Source organism: Centruroides vittatus, unplaced genomic scaffold (assembly GCF_030686945.1).
Source record: "Centruroides vittatus isolate TY-2023 unplaced genomic scaffold, ASM3068694v2 contig_446, whole genome shotgun sequence".
Taxonomy (NCBI): Eukaryota; Metazoa; Arthropoda; class Arachnida; order Scorpiones; family Buthidae; genus Centruroides; species Centruroides vittatus.
Window position 1 is genome coordinate 76,140 of NW_027122244.1, and position 23,030 is coordinate 99,169.

A 23,030-nucleotide genomic window follows, 5' to 3' on the forward strand; every position below is an offset into this window, starting at 1 on the left:
ATATGTTTAACAAATTTTTCCATATAGTATTTAAAAGTAAGCTTATCATCAAATATTACTCCTAAATTGCTAACAAATTGGCCCCCTGGGCACAACGCAGAATACTGCTGTTGCTGGGGGTTCATGTAAAGTTATCAGATGTCTGTTGAGAGAAATGGAGTGCTCTCCTGAATTGTTTTCCTATGAAAACTTATTCCTGACTTGTTCAGTACAATAAGCTTAACAAATTAAATTTAAAAAATATTTGTAATGCTGAAATTAATGTGCTCTTTAACTTTATTGAATTTACATATGAAATTTTAGTGAACTTGCATATCAATATTTTTAGACTTCTTTCTTTATGAAATTCTGAATTCTAAATTAAGGAAAAATAATACCATCTTAGTATTTTTTCAACATATTATAAATTTAAATATTAACAGATACATTCATTATTATATGTTTACATTTGAAATGAAAAAATTGTCAAAAACAATTATTTTTGTAATGTTTTCATTTTACCATAAAATATTTTAACTGATATAAACCAACTTCTATAATCTTTTGAAATTTTAGTTTCAACTGAATAATGGCCCATTTCATCAAAGAAAAATAAAATAAACTTTATTTTCATGTTAATAAAAAATTGAAATCTCAAGTCCAGTAGTGTATGTTATCAAGAAACAATACATTTCTTTTAAGACTTTAAAAAAAAATAAAAAATGCTACTATTAAAAATAAAAATTTTAGCTACTCAATGGACAAAAATACTTGGTTAGTATTTCAAATTCTTATAAACAGAATTAAAATTCATTTTATTTTCAACTTATTCTATTTATATTTAAAATTAAATTTCAGTTTATTATTGTGCAATATTCTCCATGATTAATAATAAATTTTAAGTAGATGTGGAACATATAGTAGAACTCTGATTATTCAGAGTTCTACTATATGTTGTATATCTACTATTGTCTACTTACGTCGATTATTGGAATCACCTGCAGAACACACCAATTTGCGTTCTGCAGGTGATTCCGATAATCAACGATTTGGATAAGTGGATTAACATGTAAAGAATGAAATTACAGTGTAGCAGCCCAGATATTGTACCCTTACTGCATTTATTCATTAGTTTATGAGTAATATCCTACTGATCATTGCAGTTGCATGACATGAGAGAATTGCATTGTGATGTCAGTGGGAGAGAGAAGGGAATGTAAATGGTGGTTTGGTTAATCAGCATTCAACTAATCAGAGTTCTATTGTAATTTTATCAATAGTTATAATTTAGTTCTTAAACCTGGAATGTTGTAAATGTTTGAAGTAGATTCAAAGTTGCCATACAAAATAGGTACCATCTCAAGTGCATCCTGTAAAGGAGAGATGCATATGAATCTTAAACGTGTTAACATTCATTTGCCAAGAGTGGGAGGAATGCATTTGTGTGTGCATTCCATTAAGTAGCACTACATAGATAATATTTCATGACTTATAAATAAGAGCACAATAAAATGAGCTCTTGGTAGGGAAAATTTTGAATTGTTCTATAAAATATTCAGTATTTTTCATTTATCATCATTAAACTATGAAAATAATTTTTAAACTTTAATTTCAAAATAAATTTCACGTTAATAAAAAATTTTTATTTTTTTGTGACTTATAATAATTGTTTCTAATATTTATTGTTATGTCTTAAAAGGATGAAAATGAAAATTTGATAATGTGATTTTATAATTTTCTAAATCAGAAATAAAAAAATATAATGTGTTCAATATGATGTGAGTATCTGAATTATTGGCCTACATTGTATTTTCCATGTCATGTCATAACATCATAGTTTGTTGCCTTTTTGTCAACTACCTAGCGACTAATTGTCAACTTTTACCCGAGAACGAACCATCTGTTTAGTTCTCGGATGCCTAAATGACGCTCTCTCATCACCTTTCGACCTAAGTTGCATCGAAAGACAAACAGCACCTCAAAATTTGTCAGTTGCCGCCCTGATCGACATTTGCCAAGATCCAAATTTCATAGGGCGCCAATTTCCTTTGTGTATGTGAAAAATTTGGTCCCTGGATTAAATCTGTTGTCCATTGGATTAATCGCCTGGACTAAGCTTATCGTCATCACTACGAATTTTGCCACCCTTCCTCTTGTCTATGGACTAATCAGACTGACAGGTCAACTCACCTCAGCTTCAATAAGGTATTTATCGCCACGCGGATCTTATGTAAACTCTCTCTCTAAGAATCGCGACATTAGGCCTATTTCCCCTTAGCTTTTCTTTGTACATAGAGTCATGCTCAGTGTAAATAAACGTTGTACTTTAGTTAACGAGGCCTCTGTTACTTCCAGTGCATTGTCACACCCTCCATCCCGAATCTGATCACTCCATAATGCAACTGCTCGCGTGTCCGATCTTTGAACCACTGCGGCTTCCGTGTCAGCTAAGACGTGGTGTCAGTCCTGACGAGGCATCAAAGAGGTGCCGACCCCCCGGTTACAATGATATAAAGGATGAACATAAAATCATATTTTATATTCTTATTTGTTTTGCTTTTTTAAAAATATAAACTTACATTGATTTTCATTGAAGTGATTTTTTTATTTCTTTCTTTATACAGCCTTGATATATACGTCTGTCTGTTCCTTCTAATGACACTTCTTTCCTATTAAAGTTACAAATATAATATGACAGAATGCATTTATATATTAACTTCTAAATATTTCATTAAAATATAGAAATTTCATAAATTAAAAATATATATTAATCTCAATTATATTTGTTATATCAAATTTATTATTAATAATCTGCTTAAACTGAAATTTTTTTCTTTATTCTACAATTTTCATTTACTTAAATTTTCCAGGATGATATTAAAAATTAAAACAAAGGCTATTACTATTACTTTGTTTTTATATTATTTTATATGGCTGTTAAATTCTTAGTTTTTAGATGTGGCTTTTTTTTATCTATTAGAAATGTCTGTAATTTTTTTTATATGAGTAAGAAAATAATTATAAATTATTTTTTTAAATATGTTTTTTGTATGACCCACTTTAAAATATCAATGATTTTCAACTTTCATTTGTAGTTACTTATCTTGTTTTTTTTTCATACAGAAAGTGATAAAATAAAAGATCAAATAATAGAAAGAATTTATTGATCTTTTAAAATGCTTGCATTTTAAATTATACTACTGGAGCTTAAAGTTGTGTGTATTTGTAGTATGATAGTCTGTTTCAAAATGACAGGTACAGTACATAAAAAACATATGGAAATAATGTATGAATATTTATATACCATAGTTTTTTAATCTTAATATGGGTATAATAATAAAAAAAATAACTTTACTTTCAAACTGATTTTTAAAATAAAAAGTAGAAAAATTATAATAATGTTATCTTAGAATGATAGGTACACAGCAAAAACTTCTTAAAGTAAACAAAATCAATTAAATATTAATATTTTAGTTTAGCTACTACTATTTTCATTACTATTTCCAAGGTTTTTAGACTGAGAATGAATTAATTCTTATAAATATTCTATTTCCAAATTATGTTAAATGTTTTCTATTACAGTTTTCAAATGATAAATATAATTTTTTCATATAAATTCTTCAAAATAGTATTCTTCCAAATAATGTTTGAGGTTTGTGTGTTTTGAAATCAGATTTTTATTTGCTTAGCAGTAGATAGATGCATAAATAGCTGATCCTGCCTAAAGATCTTGGAGGTTTATACATATATGGTATATAAATGGCAATATTTAGGTATTTAAAGAATAATGATCATGTTTGTCTGTATTTAACAAGTTTTGTGTGTGTATATGAGTGTATGACAAAATGCAATTAGAAACTTATGAAAATTGTGTGTTTAATACATAAATAAGATTGATAATACAATGTTAGCAGTATTCTTTTTTATATTAGATTATCAGAGTCTAGAATTTATATAATTATATCACTAAAATGTAAAATTAGAAAATAATTATAAATTTTAAAATTTAATTTATAATTATAACATAAAAAATAAGTACATACCATTGTTTTTCTGGCTGAGGACTGTAAAAATTTAAATACAATTGTTTTTAAAAATTATTGAAAAAAGGTATAACTTATATATTCTAAAATTAAATACTAACAATATTTTCGAAGAATTTTTAGTATGTACTGGTGAAATTAAAGTGTGGAAACCTCCTACAGGACGACTAAATTCATTATATAGTATTGGTGGAAAATCTTTCCTATGAAACCAAAAACATTGAGTAAATTAAATTTTTTAAATTTATTTAATTAAAATTAAAAATAATTTAAAGATTGCATTGAGTTTTTTAATCTATTGCATTAGTGCTATCAATAAAAAAAGGTTATAACAATTAAAATTTATTTTATTGATGCTGCTGTACAGTGGTGTAACGAACATAACTGGCACCCGGTGCACGACATTTTATTGGCGCCCCTCCCCCCTCCAGAAACACATATAGTTTGTCTTGGAGACCATTTGGGCGCCCCTCTGCGAGTGACGCCTGGTGCATGATACACCCCCTTGCACCCCCCTCACTACGCCACTGCTGCTGTATGAATATTTATTATAATCCTATATTGCAAAAATCTTCAATTACAGCTATTCATTTTCATTCTTTTATTTTACCAAGTAAAATAAAACCAGAATGAGAATGAATATCTTGTATTTTATGATACAAAGCTTTCTGATTGAATATCTATTGTTCAATAATTTTAGCAATGTGAAGTAAATGGTTTAACCTTTTGCAATTATGACATAACAATAAATTTTAAAATAAAATTAAAGCTGAAGAGATTCTAATGTTTAAAATGTAATCAATAATACAATGTAGTAGTATGCTGAGATTATACATAATGTGAACACAAAGTTTACTCAAAATAAAAGCATCCATTATAAAAACAAAAATGAGATCAAAAACACTTAAAAGAGTAATTAAAAAGAATTTTTTTTTCTCTCATTTTATTTAATAATATAAATTTCAAAATTATTTGTTACAGTAAAATATTTAAGCTCTAATTATTAAATTGCTTAATAAATATCATGAAAACTGTTTCAATTATGTAAATTTGTAGTTATACTAATTAATTTGTTTCATTATTAGTACAGACATTGTTTTAAAATATGTAAGAAAGAAAGTAAAAAATAGTAATATTACAAGATTGATTATGATCAAGATATACTATAGATAAAAGGATAAATATGAAATTTATAAATGAGTAGTTATTTATTATGAAATTGTCACAATGCCAGGCTGCAATTTTTCATCAAAATGAAAGAGTTTAATAGTGTATGGTTTCTGTAACATACTTTTCCTATTAACAATGAAGTCATGCCAGTCATCTATCTAACTCTGGGAGAAAAATTTTGAATTGAAATCATGTGATTTCTGACCCAAAGCAGAAGTTTGTATATAGTTAATTGGGGGCCTCCTGCCCCAATTAACTATATACAAACAAGCTTTCCATACCTGGTCTTGACTTTTATCTAACACTCTAGATTAAGAAAGGACAGACAAACAGATGGACAACTGGGAATTTATAGATGTACAGTTTTTTCAAATTGAAGCTCAATAAAATTGTCATCATACAGAACTTCTGCTTAAACTGCCTGAGATAGCAAACCAGCAGCATCTTCCTATGTGTCAGAGAATAATAACATATTTGAATCAAATTGTTCACATGAGAATTCTGCTGTAAGAATAAGTCAAGATAGTATGAAAGAAAAGATTCATATGTAATTAGAAAAAAGACAAAATATATAAGCATGCACAATGCTCTACTCCTTCAAAGTTTTTACTTTATAAATGTTATCATTAAAAGATCTTTCTGCACTTGCTAAGATTGACACTAATCCAGGACCACTGTTTTGAGAAGCATTGCTTTAGTGTTTCTGATAAGAGCCACAGTTAACAAAATTTTAGAAAACAACTTCAGTTAAATGATGTGCAAAGAATTGTTTTTCAAGTTTAAATAAATCTTTATGTAATGCTAAAGTCACTATCAGATATAACAACCTCAGAGTAAGAATGAGCCATGTCAATAAATTCTAATTTTGTGATAATTAACAAAAAACTTTACACAATATTTTCCATATTTTCTTCTTTTGTTTATTTCTTTCTAGTTCTGGTATGTAACAGCAAATTTGACTTGACTTTGTATTGCATTAGATAAAGCAGTTGTTTTTAAACAAATCCCTGTATACTAAAGCTATAACACCAAAAACTTTGACTTGGAGCACTCTTGCTCTGAGGTTGCCATACAGTATATTCTACAAAATCTCAAAATCTAGTCGTTGAGATAAATCTTTTTATTAATGAATTAACAGAATGATCAGATTACTATATGTTAATAATTTGAAATAAATTAAGGCAACAACACAAAAATACTGGCTAAATTTAAAGTGACAATAGGCTCATAATACCAAATAAGCAGAAAAGTAAAAAAAAACATTAGTAAATATTTTCTTCCATATTTAATGGTCATCATCAGGTGTTCTTGTTCAATACATTTGAACACGTGTTTCTAATTTTCAATGAGAACAACTTGATGATGACCATTAAAATATAGAAGAAAACATTTGCTAATGTGAGATTTTTTTACTTTTCTGCAGATTTTTGGTATTAATAGCCTGTTGTTACTTTAAATAAATTTTAAAATAATATTAATTCTCAAAATTTGATGGTATGAAAAAGTTAAATTAATCTTCATTTATTTATGTAAAAGTGTATATACACTTAGACTAAATAATAATGAGCATTGCCACTTATAAATTTCTGTTTTTATTATTTAGAATTATAGTCGGTCTGACATATGAATGTATGAGTATCCATACTTACAACAACTGGAACTAATTTAGTAAAAAAATTATTTTTTTATAAGATTAAAGTGAATTAATAATAAAAATTAAATTAATTCCACACAAAGACTGCAATATTCTCTTGATATGATTTTTGATTCCTTTGAATGTGATTAGTTATTTGCATGTGACTATGAATCTTTGTTAATAAAATAACATATTCAGTTAATGTTAAGTATTAGTTTAAAGGGTGATGAACCTAAACAACATTATCATTATTATTTTTACTTTCCTGCTCTGTTATATATGATAGGGACCAAGTGATTAATAGGGCATTATTTATAAAGTCCAGTGACTAATGTATTAAATTGACCAGACATTATTAATACAGCTACATTCCCTTTGGGCAATTTGATTTTTTTTAAAATCTCCACTTTTTTAATTAAGAATTATTTCAAAGTATTTTAAAAATGACATGAGATCTTTCAAAAGTATTATTAACTGTATTAATTAAACTAATGTTAACAAAAAGTATTAACAAATTTATACTTCAATAAAAAATCAACTTAAAGGAAACTTCTGGGATGTCATTTTTGTTATATAAGAAATACATTATTGTTAGTTTTAAAAAGAGTTTCTAAATCTTCCTCTCTATTAATATTGGTCAATGATTTGTCAGATATAAAATTCTTTTGTCCAACTTTTAACTTTGCTCCAAACATGACCTCATTGGAGCTGCAGTTTATACCAGTATAATGTGCTTGATTTTTCATCAATTGAACAAAACATAATCCAACAATTTGTTAGTGTTGTTAGTTTCTAATCAAGAAATAAGCATATTTTCTATGTCTTGATTACATCCTTCTACTGAACCCTGAGTTTGTGAGTGCTTGGGCTTTCCATGCACCAGTTTTAACTTGGCCACATATTACATAGTTCTTTGATGACATTATTGGTGAATTCTCTGCTGTTATCTCTTTGCAGAATACACTGTTCACAAAAAATTGTAAAAATGTCTAAAGGAACATAGGCTACATCTTCAGCCCTTTTGGTTTTTAATGGTTGTAGTTGAATGAATTTAGTCAGGTGGTCTTGGGTACATCAGTATAAATTTATATTGCTTATCGACTTGTGACTGCATATCTATGTAGGTCAACCTGACATTTTGAGTTCATTTCATTACTTAAGATTGGTTTAACACCAAGCCTTTCTTAGGAACATTCTGTTTTTCTGACAAATTTCACATAAATTCAAGTAAATTATGATCATATCTTGTATTGCTTGTAATATTTTTATATTTTGTACTTAATTCTTTTTCCTTACAGTTTCTACCACCATGGTCACTAGCAATATGGTCATCATGCAATATCTGAAATATATCTAAAGTGTAAACATAATATTTAATCAAATTACCTTCTTTTACAGGCACAATTAATTTTTCTATTTCTTTGATAGATACGTCACATCTAGGTAAACACTGATATTCTCCTGGTAACTTTGAAGTCACTTTGATTTTTGATTCTTTCACTTTTTATATCATTGCCAAATACATTGGTTTTGTAAAAATTTGACTGCTTTGACCTTTTACTGTTATTAGCTCATTTAATCAGTTGTTGAAGCAGTTATTCATCACTTAATGATTGCTCTATGATCATTACTTTTTTCAAAGAACAAAACAGTATTTTAAGAGGCAAAAGTAAAATTGAAATGTTGCACAAGATTAACTACTGATCACAAGAATTTAAAATTTGCCACTAAACACAATAAATGCTCACAACTCAGGCACAAGTATTGATTGGCTAGTGTATGTTGAACGATCCCTTCTCAAGGTATTATCATCAGTTTAGAGTAAACAACCACTTACCACACCGGCATATAGTTAATCACGTCCTCCAAACTAATTACAGTGTGCACATAAACAAAATAAAAACAAACATTTTCGAACTCCATCTGAGTTCTTCATCAGACTTTGTAATGATTACCTGATGGATCTTTGTTAAAGCTTTTTGGAATAAAAATTTGAACAAGTGTTTGAATATAAGTTTGAAAAATTAAAAACCATGTCACGCCTGCACATTCAGTTGCCCTACTGAGATTCAATGAATGGTTAAACTGTATTGTCAATCAACTCTTGCCAGGAGTTGAAGTAGCATCAAACTTAATGACTATTTTACTTGTTATTAGCATTTACAATTTTTTATAAAACCCTTCCCTACCCTCAAAATTAAGCATTTTTCCACTTTATAATAATAATTAAAAAATATAAAAAGTTTTTGATGATAAATTATCATAATGGCTGGTGCCACCAAAATTTTCAGTGTTACTGGGAAAGTTAAGCAATTGTTGCTGGATTTTTTATGTTTTACTTATGACTAGAGTCTTTCCCAAGATAAGAACTGTCATAAGTCAAGGTCTACCCATATTAGTTTTCAGTATTCTTATTTATCAAGTCCATTAGAAACTGGAATTGCTCAAAACTAAAATTTGCAATTTCTGAAAAATTTCTTTGTAATTTTTAAGAAAACAATAGTAAGCATTTCATTTAATTCCCAAAAGTTAAACTTCTAATTGCTGTCTTAATGACTTTAAGACATATTAATTATACTTGTTTATAATTTACAATTTCATGTCATTAAGGAAAGATTAAATAATAATAATCAAAAAATCAATATAAATAATAATAAATCAACTTAATAAAGTTGATTTGATAGTTTAATTACCTTTTATTTTCAGAAGACCGTGGAATCTTTTTGTTGTTATTGGGATCACTTATGACAACACTGTAATAAAAATTGTGTTTGCTTTATATTAAAATTCATTTTCAAAATTACATATATTCTAATGCTATTTTATATTAGATATGAAAGCAAGTCAATGAAAAATGAAAAATAAAATGCTATATTAAATATTTGATTAAAACATAGTGTATAAACAACAGGATTTCATTTTTAATTTAAAAAAATAATAAACTTTTAAAGAAATAAATAAAAATATGATGATTAAATAATATATACTGTATTTGGGAATTCAACAATATCAACTCAAGCCAACTTCTATTATAATAAACTTTTATTTATTTGAAGTGGTCAAAGATTGATCTAAATGACAATCTAACTCAAGATAATTGTATAATTAATCTGTTGTTTTGTATAGTGGAAAAATTACCGTATGTCTCGGCGGATAAGACAACCTTCAGATAAGACGATGTATAAATTTTCATTGAAGTTTTATAGTTTTAGCATATATCTGTCCTATAAGACAACCCCCAAACTATCAATGGCCTATGAATTTAGTTTAGATCAGCAATCATTATCTGAATAATAATACTGTACAGCGTATATGGAATTATGTTTTATTTGTAATTTTTCAAATAAACAAATTTTATTTTCCTGCATCTGGCGATTTTGCAAACATTCGCAGTAATTCGGGTAATGACCATGACTATTCACAAAAACATTGTATGGGCTATTCTATTTTGTGCACATACCCTACTCTCTTCTAGTAAATAATTACAGTTTGTCTGTCTTTTTATAATGGTTTTAATTTATATAAATTTAAATCTAATTTTTTTGTATCTGTCCTATAACCCCGGATTTTCGGGGCCATTTTTTACGGTTCAACTATCGTCTTATCCACCAAGATATACAGTATATTTGTATATGAAAATTATGAATATTGTATGGTATTTTCTACAGTAAAATTTGTTTTAAATTACATTTTGAAAAATTTTTAAGTTGAAAAACATTTATAGAGCATTATATATTTAAGTAATTAATCAATATTAAAATAATATATTAATCACATCAATGTTGAATGAAAGTTTAACACATTATAGACAAATAACATTTGTTTCTGTAAATTTTTTCAGATTTTTCAATTTTAATGATTTGATCTAAATTTATTAAATCAATTCATTAAAATTGATTAAATAGTACTATTTGTCAAAGTAAATGTTTAGTAGCTGTGCAAAAAATATTTTAATATTGAATAAATACATAGAAAATTTTGTGAAAGTTATGGAAATATTTGTATCATTTCTGTATATTGAAATATAATAAAATAAAATTAGAAATAGGAAAAATTTTTTATAGATTCATGATTCTACTTACTTTGCTTGTTGCTGAACTGGAGTATTACAGGAAACACATCGACTAAAATTAATACCAGTAATTTCACATTAAAAATAAACAAACAACATTAAATAAAAATATTATTATTATATTAAAATTACATTTTAATTCCAGCAGCAAGTGGCCTTTCTTCAACTGTTCTCTTCAAATGTCTTAATTTTGATGCTAATAATTGTAACTGTTCTTTTAAATTTTCTTGAAAAATTTCCATTTCTTTTCTCTCAAATTTATCATCCATTAAATCACTTAAATTTTTAAAAGCTTTAACAATTTCCTCTTTCTGACAAAATTATTTGATGTTTAGAAGTGAATTTAAAAAATAAAATAAATAACAAATTAAAATACCTGATCAGCTAATTTTGTTTTCAAATTGCTAATATCAGATATAAGTTTTTCATAGTGATATTCATAAATAGATTTATCAAGTTTATCCTCAACTTGTGTTCTATCGCATTTCTAAATATCCAAATAAATTTTAAGAGTTAAAATTTGTCAGTTTTTATCTTTAATATCAACAATATTTACAATAGTTTTTACTTACTCTGTCTAGTCCATCAAACATTTCAAATCTATCTGCTTTATTCATTTTGATATCTTCCAAATGAGTGTGGATTTCCTATTAAAAACTTCTTTTACTTAAATTATATATAATAAATTACACTGGGTTTGATGATAATCTTTTATATAACAAAAAAAAAACATTTAGGTAAAATTTCATCTTATATTACCAGAAACAGTTTCAAGTATTCCTAGATGGCTTTAAAATAACAAAATGGACTAACAACTTTAATTCAAATAGATTAAATTAAAAGTGTTATTTTTCTTTAAAATTTGGAATTAATTCATTCAGTAAACAGTCTGAAGATGGATAGAATTCTTTGAGATTGAAAGAAGAAAAATTTTAAAAGACAGGTGAAGTCAGTCAATGTTTATTGAATGAAGAAGTCTCAGGTAAAAAAAAAAATTTAATTAAAATTTTATTTATTAAAACTGGAAATTGTATTTTATTGTTCTAAACGAGTTTGAAAAAAGTTATCTTTCTCCTGCAGTATTTGTAAAATAATACTTTTTGGAGAGAAATAGTTTTTATACAGGAAATATAATAATACAATGCAGATATGGAATATAAGAGCAGAAAAGGTACTGCAAAATTTTATTTTACCAAAATATTAGAGAGAGAAGTATAATTACCTCTATTAAAGAAAACTTTTCTAACTCCATAAATGTTTTTTCAAGTTTGTTTTTAATATCAAAGACATTCTTTTTACCCTGAAATCAAAATCAGTTGATACATAAATCTATTAGAATTATTTATTTAAATAATTTGTTTTTAAATTGACAATTTAAAAAAAAACAATTTTATTTAATTTTAATTGCTAAAGAGAAAAAATAAATATGAATGAGCAGATATTTATTGTGACATCGTCACAATGCCGGTTTGCAATTTTTAATCATATTTTTAAATAATTTAATTTAAAATTTATGCTGTCCACCTCAAATTAGTAGTGGCTTGCTCCTGTAAGTCATACTTTTCCTTAAACAATAGAGTCGTGCCGGTCATCTATCTAATAACTTTCAGGAGAAAATTTTTAAATTGGAATAAGGTAACTTTCGGTTTGCGTCAGAAGTTCGTATATAATTAAGCGGGGTCTTCTGCCCCTAAGGTTTTCCTATCTGGTCTCATCTTTCATCTATCTTACTTCGTTCTCGAGATTAAAGAAATACGGATGTACGACAGTGAGAATTTATAGGTCTACAATTTTTTTCAAATTGCAACCTAATAAAATTTAAGAAAAATTCATTTTGACATCAGTAAATATTGTATAAAAAGCCCGTTTCCGTATAGAGAGTCCTCCCAGGAGGCACTACTCGGCATATCACCTCTGTGTTGTTCTGTCGCCTTCCATTAATCCATTTCTCAGCACTTCAACCGATTGAAAACTATTGGCCTAGATACTTATGCAATCATTTATAATTAACAGAAAAACGTTATAATGTGTTTTTACTGACGTTTTATTTTGATATTTTTGAATATAGAACAAAATTTTATTATACGAAATTGATTATACTACAAGAGAACGTGATATATATACATACGTGATATATGCAAGTTAGGGTATTGACTAAGATGAATAACATGAGGGACGAGAGCTGGGGATTTTTCTCTGGCCCCGAGAAAACGTAAGGGTCCGTAGTAATACTTAACTGTAACTTTATGCTATTTTTTCTGGCAAAAACTAAAATCTTTAAAACTGCTATTTATTTATATTCATATAGGTTCTCGATGACCTTGAGTAGCATTCAGTAATTTTCCTAAATGGATTGTGAGAAATTTGAAAACCACGGATTGTCGACGTAAGAGTCAAATTTAGTGACACTAAGAATGAATTAACCTGACTGTTTGCCATTCGTGAAAAAACAAATCCACGGATAAAAACCCCGCATAAAACATGACTGTGTTGTATTTTAAATAGTAAGTGTATTTAACCTCTTCAGCCATATTATCCTGAATTTTCGCAATTTCGACAATGGCTTCTTTTAATTTTGTTATTCTTTCATCATAAGCCATTAACAGTTCTTCTACATTAATTATTTTCTCCTCTGAGCTGGTCATAAATGATGTTAACTTATTGATAACTTCTTCCTTTGCTGCCATTTTTTCCTCGTATGACATAATTTCTTCCTCGCGATTTTTAAGCATTTCTCGATTCGATTCTTCCAGCTTTTCGATTTTCTCTTCTGTATTTTCTAACTATATATATAACTTGTGTTAATTAGCATTTACGTTTTAAAACTTATTTTTAATATATATTAAAATTATTTAAAATTTTACTCTTATTTTAAACTCTTCAAATTCCGTGGCATTTTCCATTGCATGTGACAATTCAGGTGCAATTTCGGAATTTAGTTTACCTTTATGCATTTATTTAAAAAATGTATAATGGTTTATTTGAAAAAATTCAAAAACTTTATGCTAATTTATAAGAAAATTATGATAGTTACATGGTGAAAGTGTCGAAGATTTTGCTTTTTTCCGTGGAACCTAGAAGATTATTACATTAATATGATTTACTAAAATGTATTTTCTTTGTGAAGTTCTCATTAACTAACCTTTAAAATACTTCTGATCTCGGATATATCAAAGAGAATATCGGACATTTTATAGTCTCCTTCTAGCTGTAAATAATGAATAATATAGAAAACTTGTAAAATATTTTAATTTTAAAAATTAATAATAGTTTGAAAATTTTTTATGATGGTCTAAATCTTATAAATTAAGTAGGAGTCAATATTATTTCAGATCGGGACATCATTTTCTATCTCTTAACATGCTGTCAGATTTTAGGGTGGATTAGGTCTACCTATAATAATCAAACCTGATATCAGTTTTACTATACAGGGTAGTCTTGTCTGTTTTAGTATTAGGCCTAAAAGTCAACGCCTGGGATCCAGGCCGGAATCAGTATAATAAAATTTTAATTATAAAATGCAGAAAATTAATTTATGTAATTTCAAATGCACAAAGAAAGTGAAAATTGCAATAAACGGAGAACATCAAATTAGGAGAGTGAAAGAGATCCGAGCCCAGGATCCGTAGCTTTTTATTTAAACTATAAAATTGTTGCGCTTTCTTGCTTGTTGCGTACCTCGCTTTCGAAGCGGTCGTTTTCTCGCTGCTAACAAATGTAACGAGATCTCAATTGAGATCACGGCAGAGGTCAAGATCGACGTTTAATTCGATCCTAACCGGAGATGATTGGTCTTAGGACTTACATTCGAGTCGCGTTTTTCATACCAAAAAATTTCTCTAGCTTCTTTCTCTTTTTTCTTTCAAAAATATTTTAAAGTGAATTTTAATGAGGATTCGGACCTGTCCAGAACCTCACAATATTGTAATGAATTTTTAAAAAACTTTTCCATTCCACGCGCAGTATTTGATTAATATTGAATGTTAGCTTTAAAGTGCGTCAACTTTGTTTTACAAAAGAATGTATATCTGCTTTAGCCTGTATAATTTCAGTTAGTTAATCACAATAGCACGATTTACAGTTTGGAATTTTCTTGTTAAATCTTTATAATTGAGTCTCGAATTTAATTAATTATTTTTTTGTTTTAGGATAAGCAACCTCAATATAAATATTTTAAAAGATAGTTATTTTTAATAAGCTCCATATACAAAATTATCACTACTCTAGTACTCCATATACTATATACTCTTTTTAATAAAGATAAGTCAGTCTATAAATAAAGTTTTTTGTGAATTTAAATTTTTTACAATTTCACGTTATATAATATATAAAGTACAGTATATAATTTAGGTGCTAAAATTAAAGAATCGTTTCCTTTCATTCTGACATTAGTTTATCCCGAAAGGCGCTCCCCGGTTTTAAATTGTGAAATCCTAGATGTAAAAGTAACGACACGTTTTTCCGTGGCCGTTGCCGACAATTGTTAATTGGTCGAGGGAATCGAAAATTGTGCCATGTTATCATGTAACACGGTGCAATTTTTGCAACATACTTAAACTTATACACAAGCAACAATGAGCTTTATCTAGCATTTGACCAGAAAATTGCGCCAAGTTATATGATAACGTGCGCAATTTTTTGTTCGAAAGTAACAATACCGGGCCGCAATTTTCTTCACAGTGCTTTCAATTTTAATAGTCTTTCCCCTGTATATTATACTTTTCTTGTTAACAATGGAGTCATACCGGTCATCTATCTAACTCCGTTCATGAAAAAATTTTTGAATTGAAATAACGTGACTTCCCCAAACCGGTACATATATAATGTGTTTTTACTGACGTTTTATTTTGATGTTTCTGAATATAGAACAAAATTTTTAAATATATAGTTAATCGGGGCATCCTGCCCTTAACTTTCTACATCTAGACTTTCATCTATCTAGCGCTGTTCTGGAGCTTAAAGAAGGATAGGCAAACAGACAGAGGAAATTTATAGGTCTACAATTTTTGAAAATTTCAGCCCAATCAAGTTTATCTGTTTTATTAAATTGAAAAGCAATATAAGAAATTTATGATATTTTAATAATAAAAAATGATTATAGAGGAATTAATGTGTTTATTTGGTTTCTTTATGTAACAACAAATAATATTTTAAAATTATGCCTATTATTTTGATAAAACTTTTACATTGCATAAACACAATAGAAAAGAACGTGTGTGAAGTGTTACGTTTTGCAACTTCGTGTAACTCATGTAACGTGAGAAGAAACACAGAGCCTGTATTTAAGCAGTGTTGTCATGGTGGAAAATGTTCCAAAGATACTGTATATTTGTTTAACACAAAACAATTTTTTAAAGAAATTATTATTATTATTATAAACTCTTATTGTATTCAACTGAGTTAAATTAGAATTTTCAGTTTTTTTTTTAATTATACAGTAAGTCCTCTACTTACGAACTTAATCCGTTCGTAGCGGTCGTTCGTAACTCGAAAAGACGATGTTTGGCGCAAAAACTCAAATACAACGTTGTTTTTACAATTATGTAATGTTTAGGCTACTTGAATAATGTTGAATTGAGATTGTTAAAGGGAAGTATAAATTCAAATCAATCACATGTACTGTACATTATTTATTAAAATTACTCATTTAAAACAACTACAAATGTACATATGTATGTACTGTAAATGTTTTAACGTAAAACTTCAAAAATAAACTTGATTATACATAAAAAATAACCAACTGTACTTTAACCCGCCATCTGTCGGCTTTGTTCGTAAGTCGAGGACTGCCTGTATAGTAATTTAATGTATACAAAACTGACAAGTGCTAAATATATTAATAACATGAACGCTTTTAATTAAGTAAAATATTTTCAGTTTTTACAATCGATAATTTTAAAACTAAAAAATCGAATTTTTATATCGTCATAATGCCGGGCTACAATTTTTAAAATCGTGACTTTCGGTCTAGCCCGGAAGTTCGTATATAGTTAATTGGGGCTTCTAGTTCTAAGCTTTCCGGTCTCAATTTTTATATATCTAACTCCGTTCTCAAGATTAAGAACGGACGGAAGAACGACAGTGGGAATCTAAGTGTGCAATTTGAAAATTGCAGCCTAATAATATAATAAAGTTGCTATAATTAGAGTTCATTATATTTGAAGCAGCTTAATTATGATATAGCATACTGTATTACAATTTACGTATTTTGCTCTTCAGCTTTATTCTACTGTGCGATGCTGGAAAGCATCATCCCCTAAATTAACGTATATTCAACAAAATATTTGATAAAATATCAACAATGTATATTTCCAGTTTTCTTTTGATTAGAAAGGACCTTAAATTTTACTTTATTTTATTTGCACTTATTTATGTTATCTCAAAATTGCAAACATTTCACAATTTAAGCCGAAGTATTGCTTCACTTAAAATTAATACACCTTCTTTTAGTCATTTAATTTTCAGTAATAAAGTCGTAATTTATCTTTGACGTTAAAATTGATTTATTGCAAACGATTTTCAAATGAAAAATATTTTTTAAAGAAAATATTGCGTTTCACAAGTTGTAAGTATCGTGAATGTTGACCAGAAAATGGCGTCTTACAAACGAAGTGTCCTTACTTTTATATCTAGAGCTTTAGCAAATAAAAAATATGCGTCTGGCATAGGCATTCACAATGTGTTGGATCTCGTGTTGTTTGTTTTTCTTTTGTATTTCGATTCGATTTATTGAAAACTTGTACATTTAAAATTCAATGTAACAAATTCCAGCGACACAAAATTATTGTTATACTAAAATATCGTAAAATTGAAATTTCATTATATATTACGTAATTTTTACACTTTCTCCGATTCGCGACACTAAAAGAGCCTTTCTCATTGCATGTCGTCATGAATTCGGCAGGTCCACAACAGTGTCGTAGCGTAGTGGGGGCGGCAGGGGCGGCAAAATTTCACAATAAATATCATCATCTTGTAAAAATACCTAAATAAGGGGGCGGCAAAATTTTCCTCCGCTCCGGGCGGCTGACACCCATGCTACGCCACTGGTCCACAATGAGAATGACCAGTCTGTGGGAGATAAAGTAAATACTATAGCTTGACCCGAAGAACTCCATGCGGCCAGCCCTTTGGTTAAGTGCGAACCTTCGACTATTGGGCACTCCGCCTTTGGGGAATTTTAACACATTAAAATAAATTTTTTAATACTTATTTTCATTAAAGAAAAAAATATGTGCATCTAAGAACAGAAAAATAACCTAATACAGAGAAATTTAAATAGAAACGAGCAAAAATTATTGCGACATCTTCATAATGCCGGGCTGCAATTTATAATCATATTTTTAACTTATTTCATTTTAAAATATATCTTCTCAATCTGAAATTTGTAATGTCTTGTCCCTGTACGCCGTACTTTTCCTGATAACAAGAGTCGTGCCCGGTCATATATGTAACATAACATTCTGGGGAAAATTTTTGAATTGAAATCATATGACTTCCGGTCTAACCTGGAAGTTCGTTTGTAGTAAATCGGGGCCTCCTACTCCTGAGCTTTACATATCTGGTCTCAACGTTTCTCTATCTAACACCGTTCTAGATATTAAGGAAGTAGACGGACGACAGTGGTAATTCTAATTCACAGCTCTACAGTTTTTTTTTCAAATTGCAGCACAATTACAATAAATAATTTGTATATTTTTTAAAATTATAATATATATTTAATTTCTGAAATGTTATGTATTAAATAAAGTAGTTTACGATTATACACATTTACATTATTAATATCAGAAAATTTAAACTTTTAAAAGAAATTAATTTCACTTACTTTTTTAGAAAGTATATTGAATCTTTCATCAGCTGACTGTATTAAGTTATAGATATCATTTTTGCTTTGTATATGTGCATCGCGTAATTCTTCAAAATTCTCTTTCATTACAAAATATTGCACTTTCTCAACTATTTCGTTCTAAATGAAAACAGAAAAACTTATACAATTTATGTTTTTATACATTAAATTTTATTCATACTGCGATCAATATTTCATTTCATATCATATTTTAGCATTAGTTTCCATCGAATTAATATTAAAATATATTAGTGAATAAACATAATTACTTAAGCATATAAGAGTTAAATTCTACAGCTTTAGTTGAATTATTCAAATTTGATTGTTTTTTTTTCAGTTTTGACTATTTCTGCCTTGTGGGAAATAAGAAGACCTTTTACTCTTATTCATTATGAGTTCGGCCAGGCTCACAATAAAGTCACGAACGGGGCCGACATATCCGGGAAGACCCCCGAAAAATTTCCTACTTCTTCGATCCCGACTCACCCAGAATGGTACGTTGATACGTTAACAGCCTCGGCCATCCGGCAGAATTGAATGTGTTATCAACTTGCTTTTTTTTTTTTACTTTTCCGACTGTTATATATAGAGAAGTTTAGTATACAGAGAGAAGTTTAGTTTAGTATAGTTTAGTATACAGAGAAAAGTTTAATAATTCTTGTGCTTTTTGTCAAAAATTCCTGAAATTTTACAGGGAGATTTGTGTATTAGGGGATTATTGCTATTAAATTTCGGTGGTTTTTTTTTTGTAACTCTTTCCACCCTGTGGGCACTAAGAGGGCCCCTTATAGCAAGCCCATTATGGGTTCGGCCAGGCCCACAAAGGGGCGGCCGGGTGGTGAGGGACGGGGACCGACATATCCAGACGGATTACCCCCGAAAAATTCCTGGGGATTTTTCGACCGGTTCGGATTCGATCCAGGGTCCCCCAGGACGGCAGGCTGCTAACCTTGACCACTCGGCCATCCGGCCGACAATTTTGGTAGTTAATGGTTAAGGATAGGAAGATAGAGAGGGATTATGTATCATATTTCGAGTGGGGATAGACTTAATGAAGATTTTACTAGTTATTAGCATTTACAATTTTTTATGAAACTCATCTCTACCCCAAAATTAAATCTTTTGACATTTTATTATAATTAATTACCGTACGTAAAAGTTTTTAAAATAAAATCTCATAACAGATAAACACAGCGCACAATTTTTAACTCTTGTCGAGAAAGTTACACAACTCGTTACTAGATTTCTTTAATTCATTTTCATTATTTTAATTGCAAATTATATTTAAGCAAAATGCAAATACTTGTTATTAATCTACATCTTATATTAATATAACTTATTAGTTATTTTAAATAAATAACAGGCATTTTTGGAATTACCAACCTGTGACTGATAGAGCTCATCAAAATTTAATTGTAGCAGTATTTTAGATTCATTCTATATAAGTAGAAAATGACATTTTTATGTAAATAAAATAGGATAAATATTAATCAGATATTATTTAAAAATCATTTTACATCTTTTTCGCATCTTCTTTTTATATCTTTCTTGAAATGTTGAACGTCTCTTACATTCTCATCGATTATATCCACAATCTGAAAGAATTTGTTATTTTTTACTATTATATTGTTTTAAAAATTTTTGTTTTCAATAGTTATAAATAGTAAATGAACCTTTTCAAGTCCATCTTCGAGAGCAGTTACTCTGCTATTTAAAGACGTTGCTTCCCAAAAATCATTGATATCATTTTCAACTAATTTTTTATCCTTTATGGAAGTCGATAATTCACTGGCGCTTTCTAAATCCGACGAATCCTTGGTACTATTGCTCTCTGTATCTTCACTAGATTTTGCTGTTAAATATGTAGTTACATTTCTAGGTGTTTTAACTATGTCTCTAAAGTTATTTTGCGAACCGATTTCGCTCGCTGCTTCGACGGAATTAATTTGATTGATAACTTCCGATTCTGCACGATCTGATAAATCTAAAGATATTGATTCTACAATTTCAGATGGTCTTCGCGGTAGTTCAGGCATTTGAAACTTTTGTGGTTTCATATCAACGAGATTGACTTTTGCACATAATTTCTCTAATCCTACTTCTTTAATTAAAATATGTAGGACAGTTTTTAAAATTTGAAAATTAACCATTCCTACCTCAGGTGTGCTTAAAGCCAAATCTACTAGCTCTGGAAGAGGCAAAGTCTGAATCGTCATCGTTCCAATTCTCTAACAAAATTTACAAAGGAAGATATTTCTCTATACGATATTTTCGAATGTGACAACTAATATTCAGTAACTGTTATATGGATTAAGAACAACAATGATTTTATAATTTATTATTTTATCATTGAATATTGTAAAACGTAATAATATCTCGTAATCTGTAGTAGATATTAGCGAGGTTGCGGCTGAAGGTTTCATCTCTAAAACGTGAACGTCGCCGCTTATTACAAGATAGCGGCGCTCGACGTTCGACGTTCACGTTTTAGAGATGAAAACTTCGGCCACAACCTCGCTATTATTTATTGCAATAATTTATCTGTATATTTTAATTTTTAAGAAATGCATGAAAATCATATCATTCTAGGCCGGATGGCCGAGCGATCAAGGTGACAGCCTACCGCTCTGGGGGACCCGGGTTCGAATCCCGACGGGTCGAAAAATCCCCAGGAATTTTTCGGGGGTGGTCCGTCCGGATATGTCGGGCCCCGTCCCTCACCACCCGGTCGCCCCATTGTGGGCCTGGCCGAATCCATAATGGCTTGCAAAAAGAGGCTCTCTTAGTACCCACAGGGCGGAAAGAGTTAAAAAAAAATCATATCATTCTTAAAGATATCATCACAAATGGTTCAACTTTGAACCAAACCTGAAATGCATTTCTATGCTTTTCGAGTTTTTTTATTGGTCTAAAATAATTGTTTAACTCGAAGTTTATAAATAACAATACAAAAAAGTTATACTCAATTATTAAACTATCGGTTCGTCCATAAACCAAGTGTACTGTTTTAGTTAAAGTTTAATCATTACTTTATCCTTTGACATTAAACGAAATAGATGGTAATACATACACACACATATCCAGGGAATTATTCCCCGTTTGAGTTTTTGGATTCAAAGGTCTCAAAACGTGGAGATTTGTAAAACTCGAAGTGTCAAATTTGACACGATTCCAATACTTTCTTTTGTTATGTATACAAAACTGCCGAGAAAGTTAAATGGGACATTATTTTATAAATATTACATTATTAAAACATTAGGCTTATATTAATTAATAGATTAAAAGTAATCTCAAAACGTAAAGTTACGTGATAGCCTGCACTACGTCATGCCATGTGATAGCAGATTGACCAATAATATGTTAAAATTTAAAAAATGGGTTATTATTTTATAAATAGGTAATATTTTTAAATAAAACCTTCAAAAGGGCACATAAGAGGCGGCCAGCTCTCAAAAAAACTATTAAACGTATGCAGACTCGTAAAGTGTTTGATAGCTTGGTGTCACTATTTTGTCGTTGTAAATCAAGGCGACAAAATGCTAATTGCAACGATCCAATGGATTTATTCAAAATTTAAGAAGTCTGTATATTCATCATGGACACTAAATATTTTAAATTTCATTCAAATCGATGTATTGGTCCTGGAGATATTAAGGGTCAAAATTGACACTTTAATATTATTAAGTCTATTACAAAGCGTTGCCGAGCTTTATGATAATTGTGATGTGCAGAAAAGAGAAACAATATTTATATTTTTATAATTGATTTCAAGACCTGAAAAGTATTGCAGATCTTGAATATCAATTGTGGACCAAGTCGAACCTACGATGGATACACTATGGATCCGTTATCAACGAACGAAACGAATACTAATACATTCCACGAATCATACTACAAATACATTCCACAGACAGTATTGGAAAACAACACGCATAAGACTATGACAGAGCCATATTCACAGATAAAACAATTTACCACAACAGACCAGACATCACACTCATTGACAAACACAATAAAATCACATACATTATAGATATATCCATCCCAAACACAATGTACAAAACATGCACTGAAAAAAATCAGCAAAACTCACCCAGGAAATAAGGCATCTGTAGAGGATGGATAAGATGCTTATTGTACCCGTCGTTCTCTCCTCTACAGGTCTCATACCACACACACTACACAAAAGCCTGGAAACATTACAATTGAATAGAAACGCATACATCACACTACAAAAGGCCACTATATTGAATATATGTCACATTGTTAGGAAATTCCTAATAC

General features: G+C 28.9%; 1 protein-coding gene and 1 long non-coding RNA gene across 2 annotated transcripts; both read right to left on the reverse strand.

Moving 5' to 3' along the window:
- Window positions 1–251: 251 nt before the first annotated feature.
- On the reverse strand, window positions 252–9,581 carry LOC136977145 (uncharacterized). Its single transcript, XR_010881044.1, has 5 exons — window positions 9,522–9,581; window positions 4,124–4,225; window positions 4,023–4,043; window positions 2,559–2,648; window positions 252–355 (listed from the first exon to the last, which is right to left on the reverse strand). It is a non-coding gene; the product is annotated as an uncharacterized lncRNA (long non-coding RNA).
- Window positions 9,582–11,028: 1,447 nt separating this feature from the next.
- Window positions 11,029–21,087, reverse strand: LOC136977142 (putative leucine-rich repeat-containing protein DDB_G0290503). Its single transcript, XM_067272582.1, has 12 exons — window positions 20,420–21,087; window positions 20,264–20,341; window positions 20,130–20,183; window positions 18,726–18,866; window positions 14,043–14,108; window positions 13,935–13,974; window positions 13,765–13,844; window positions 13,420–13,683; window positions 12,123–12,200; window positions 11,473–11,547; window positions 11,277–11,387; window positions 11,029–11,211 (listed from the first exon to the last, which is right to left on the reverse strand). Exons 1-12 carry the CDS (start codon window positions 20,960–20,962, stop codon window positions 11,029–11,031), a joined length of 1,713 nt encoding a protein of 570 aa, XP_067128683.1. The 5' UTR covers window positions 20,963–21,087.
- Window positions 21,088–23,030: the final 1,943 nt, after the last annotated feature.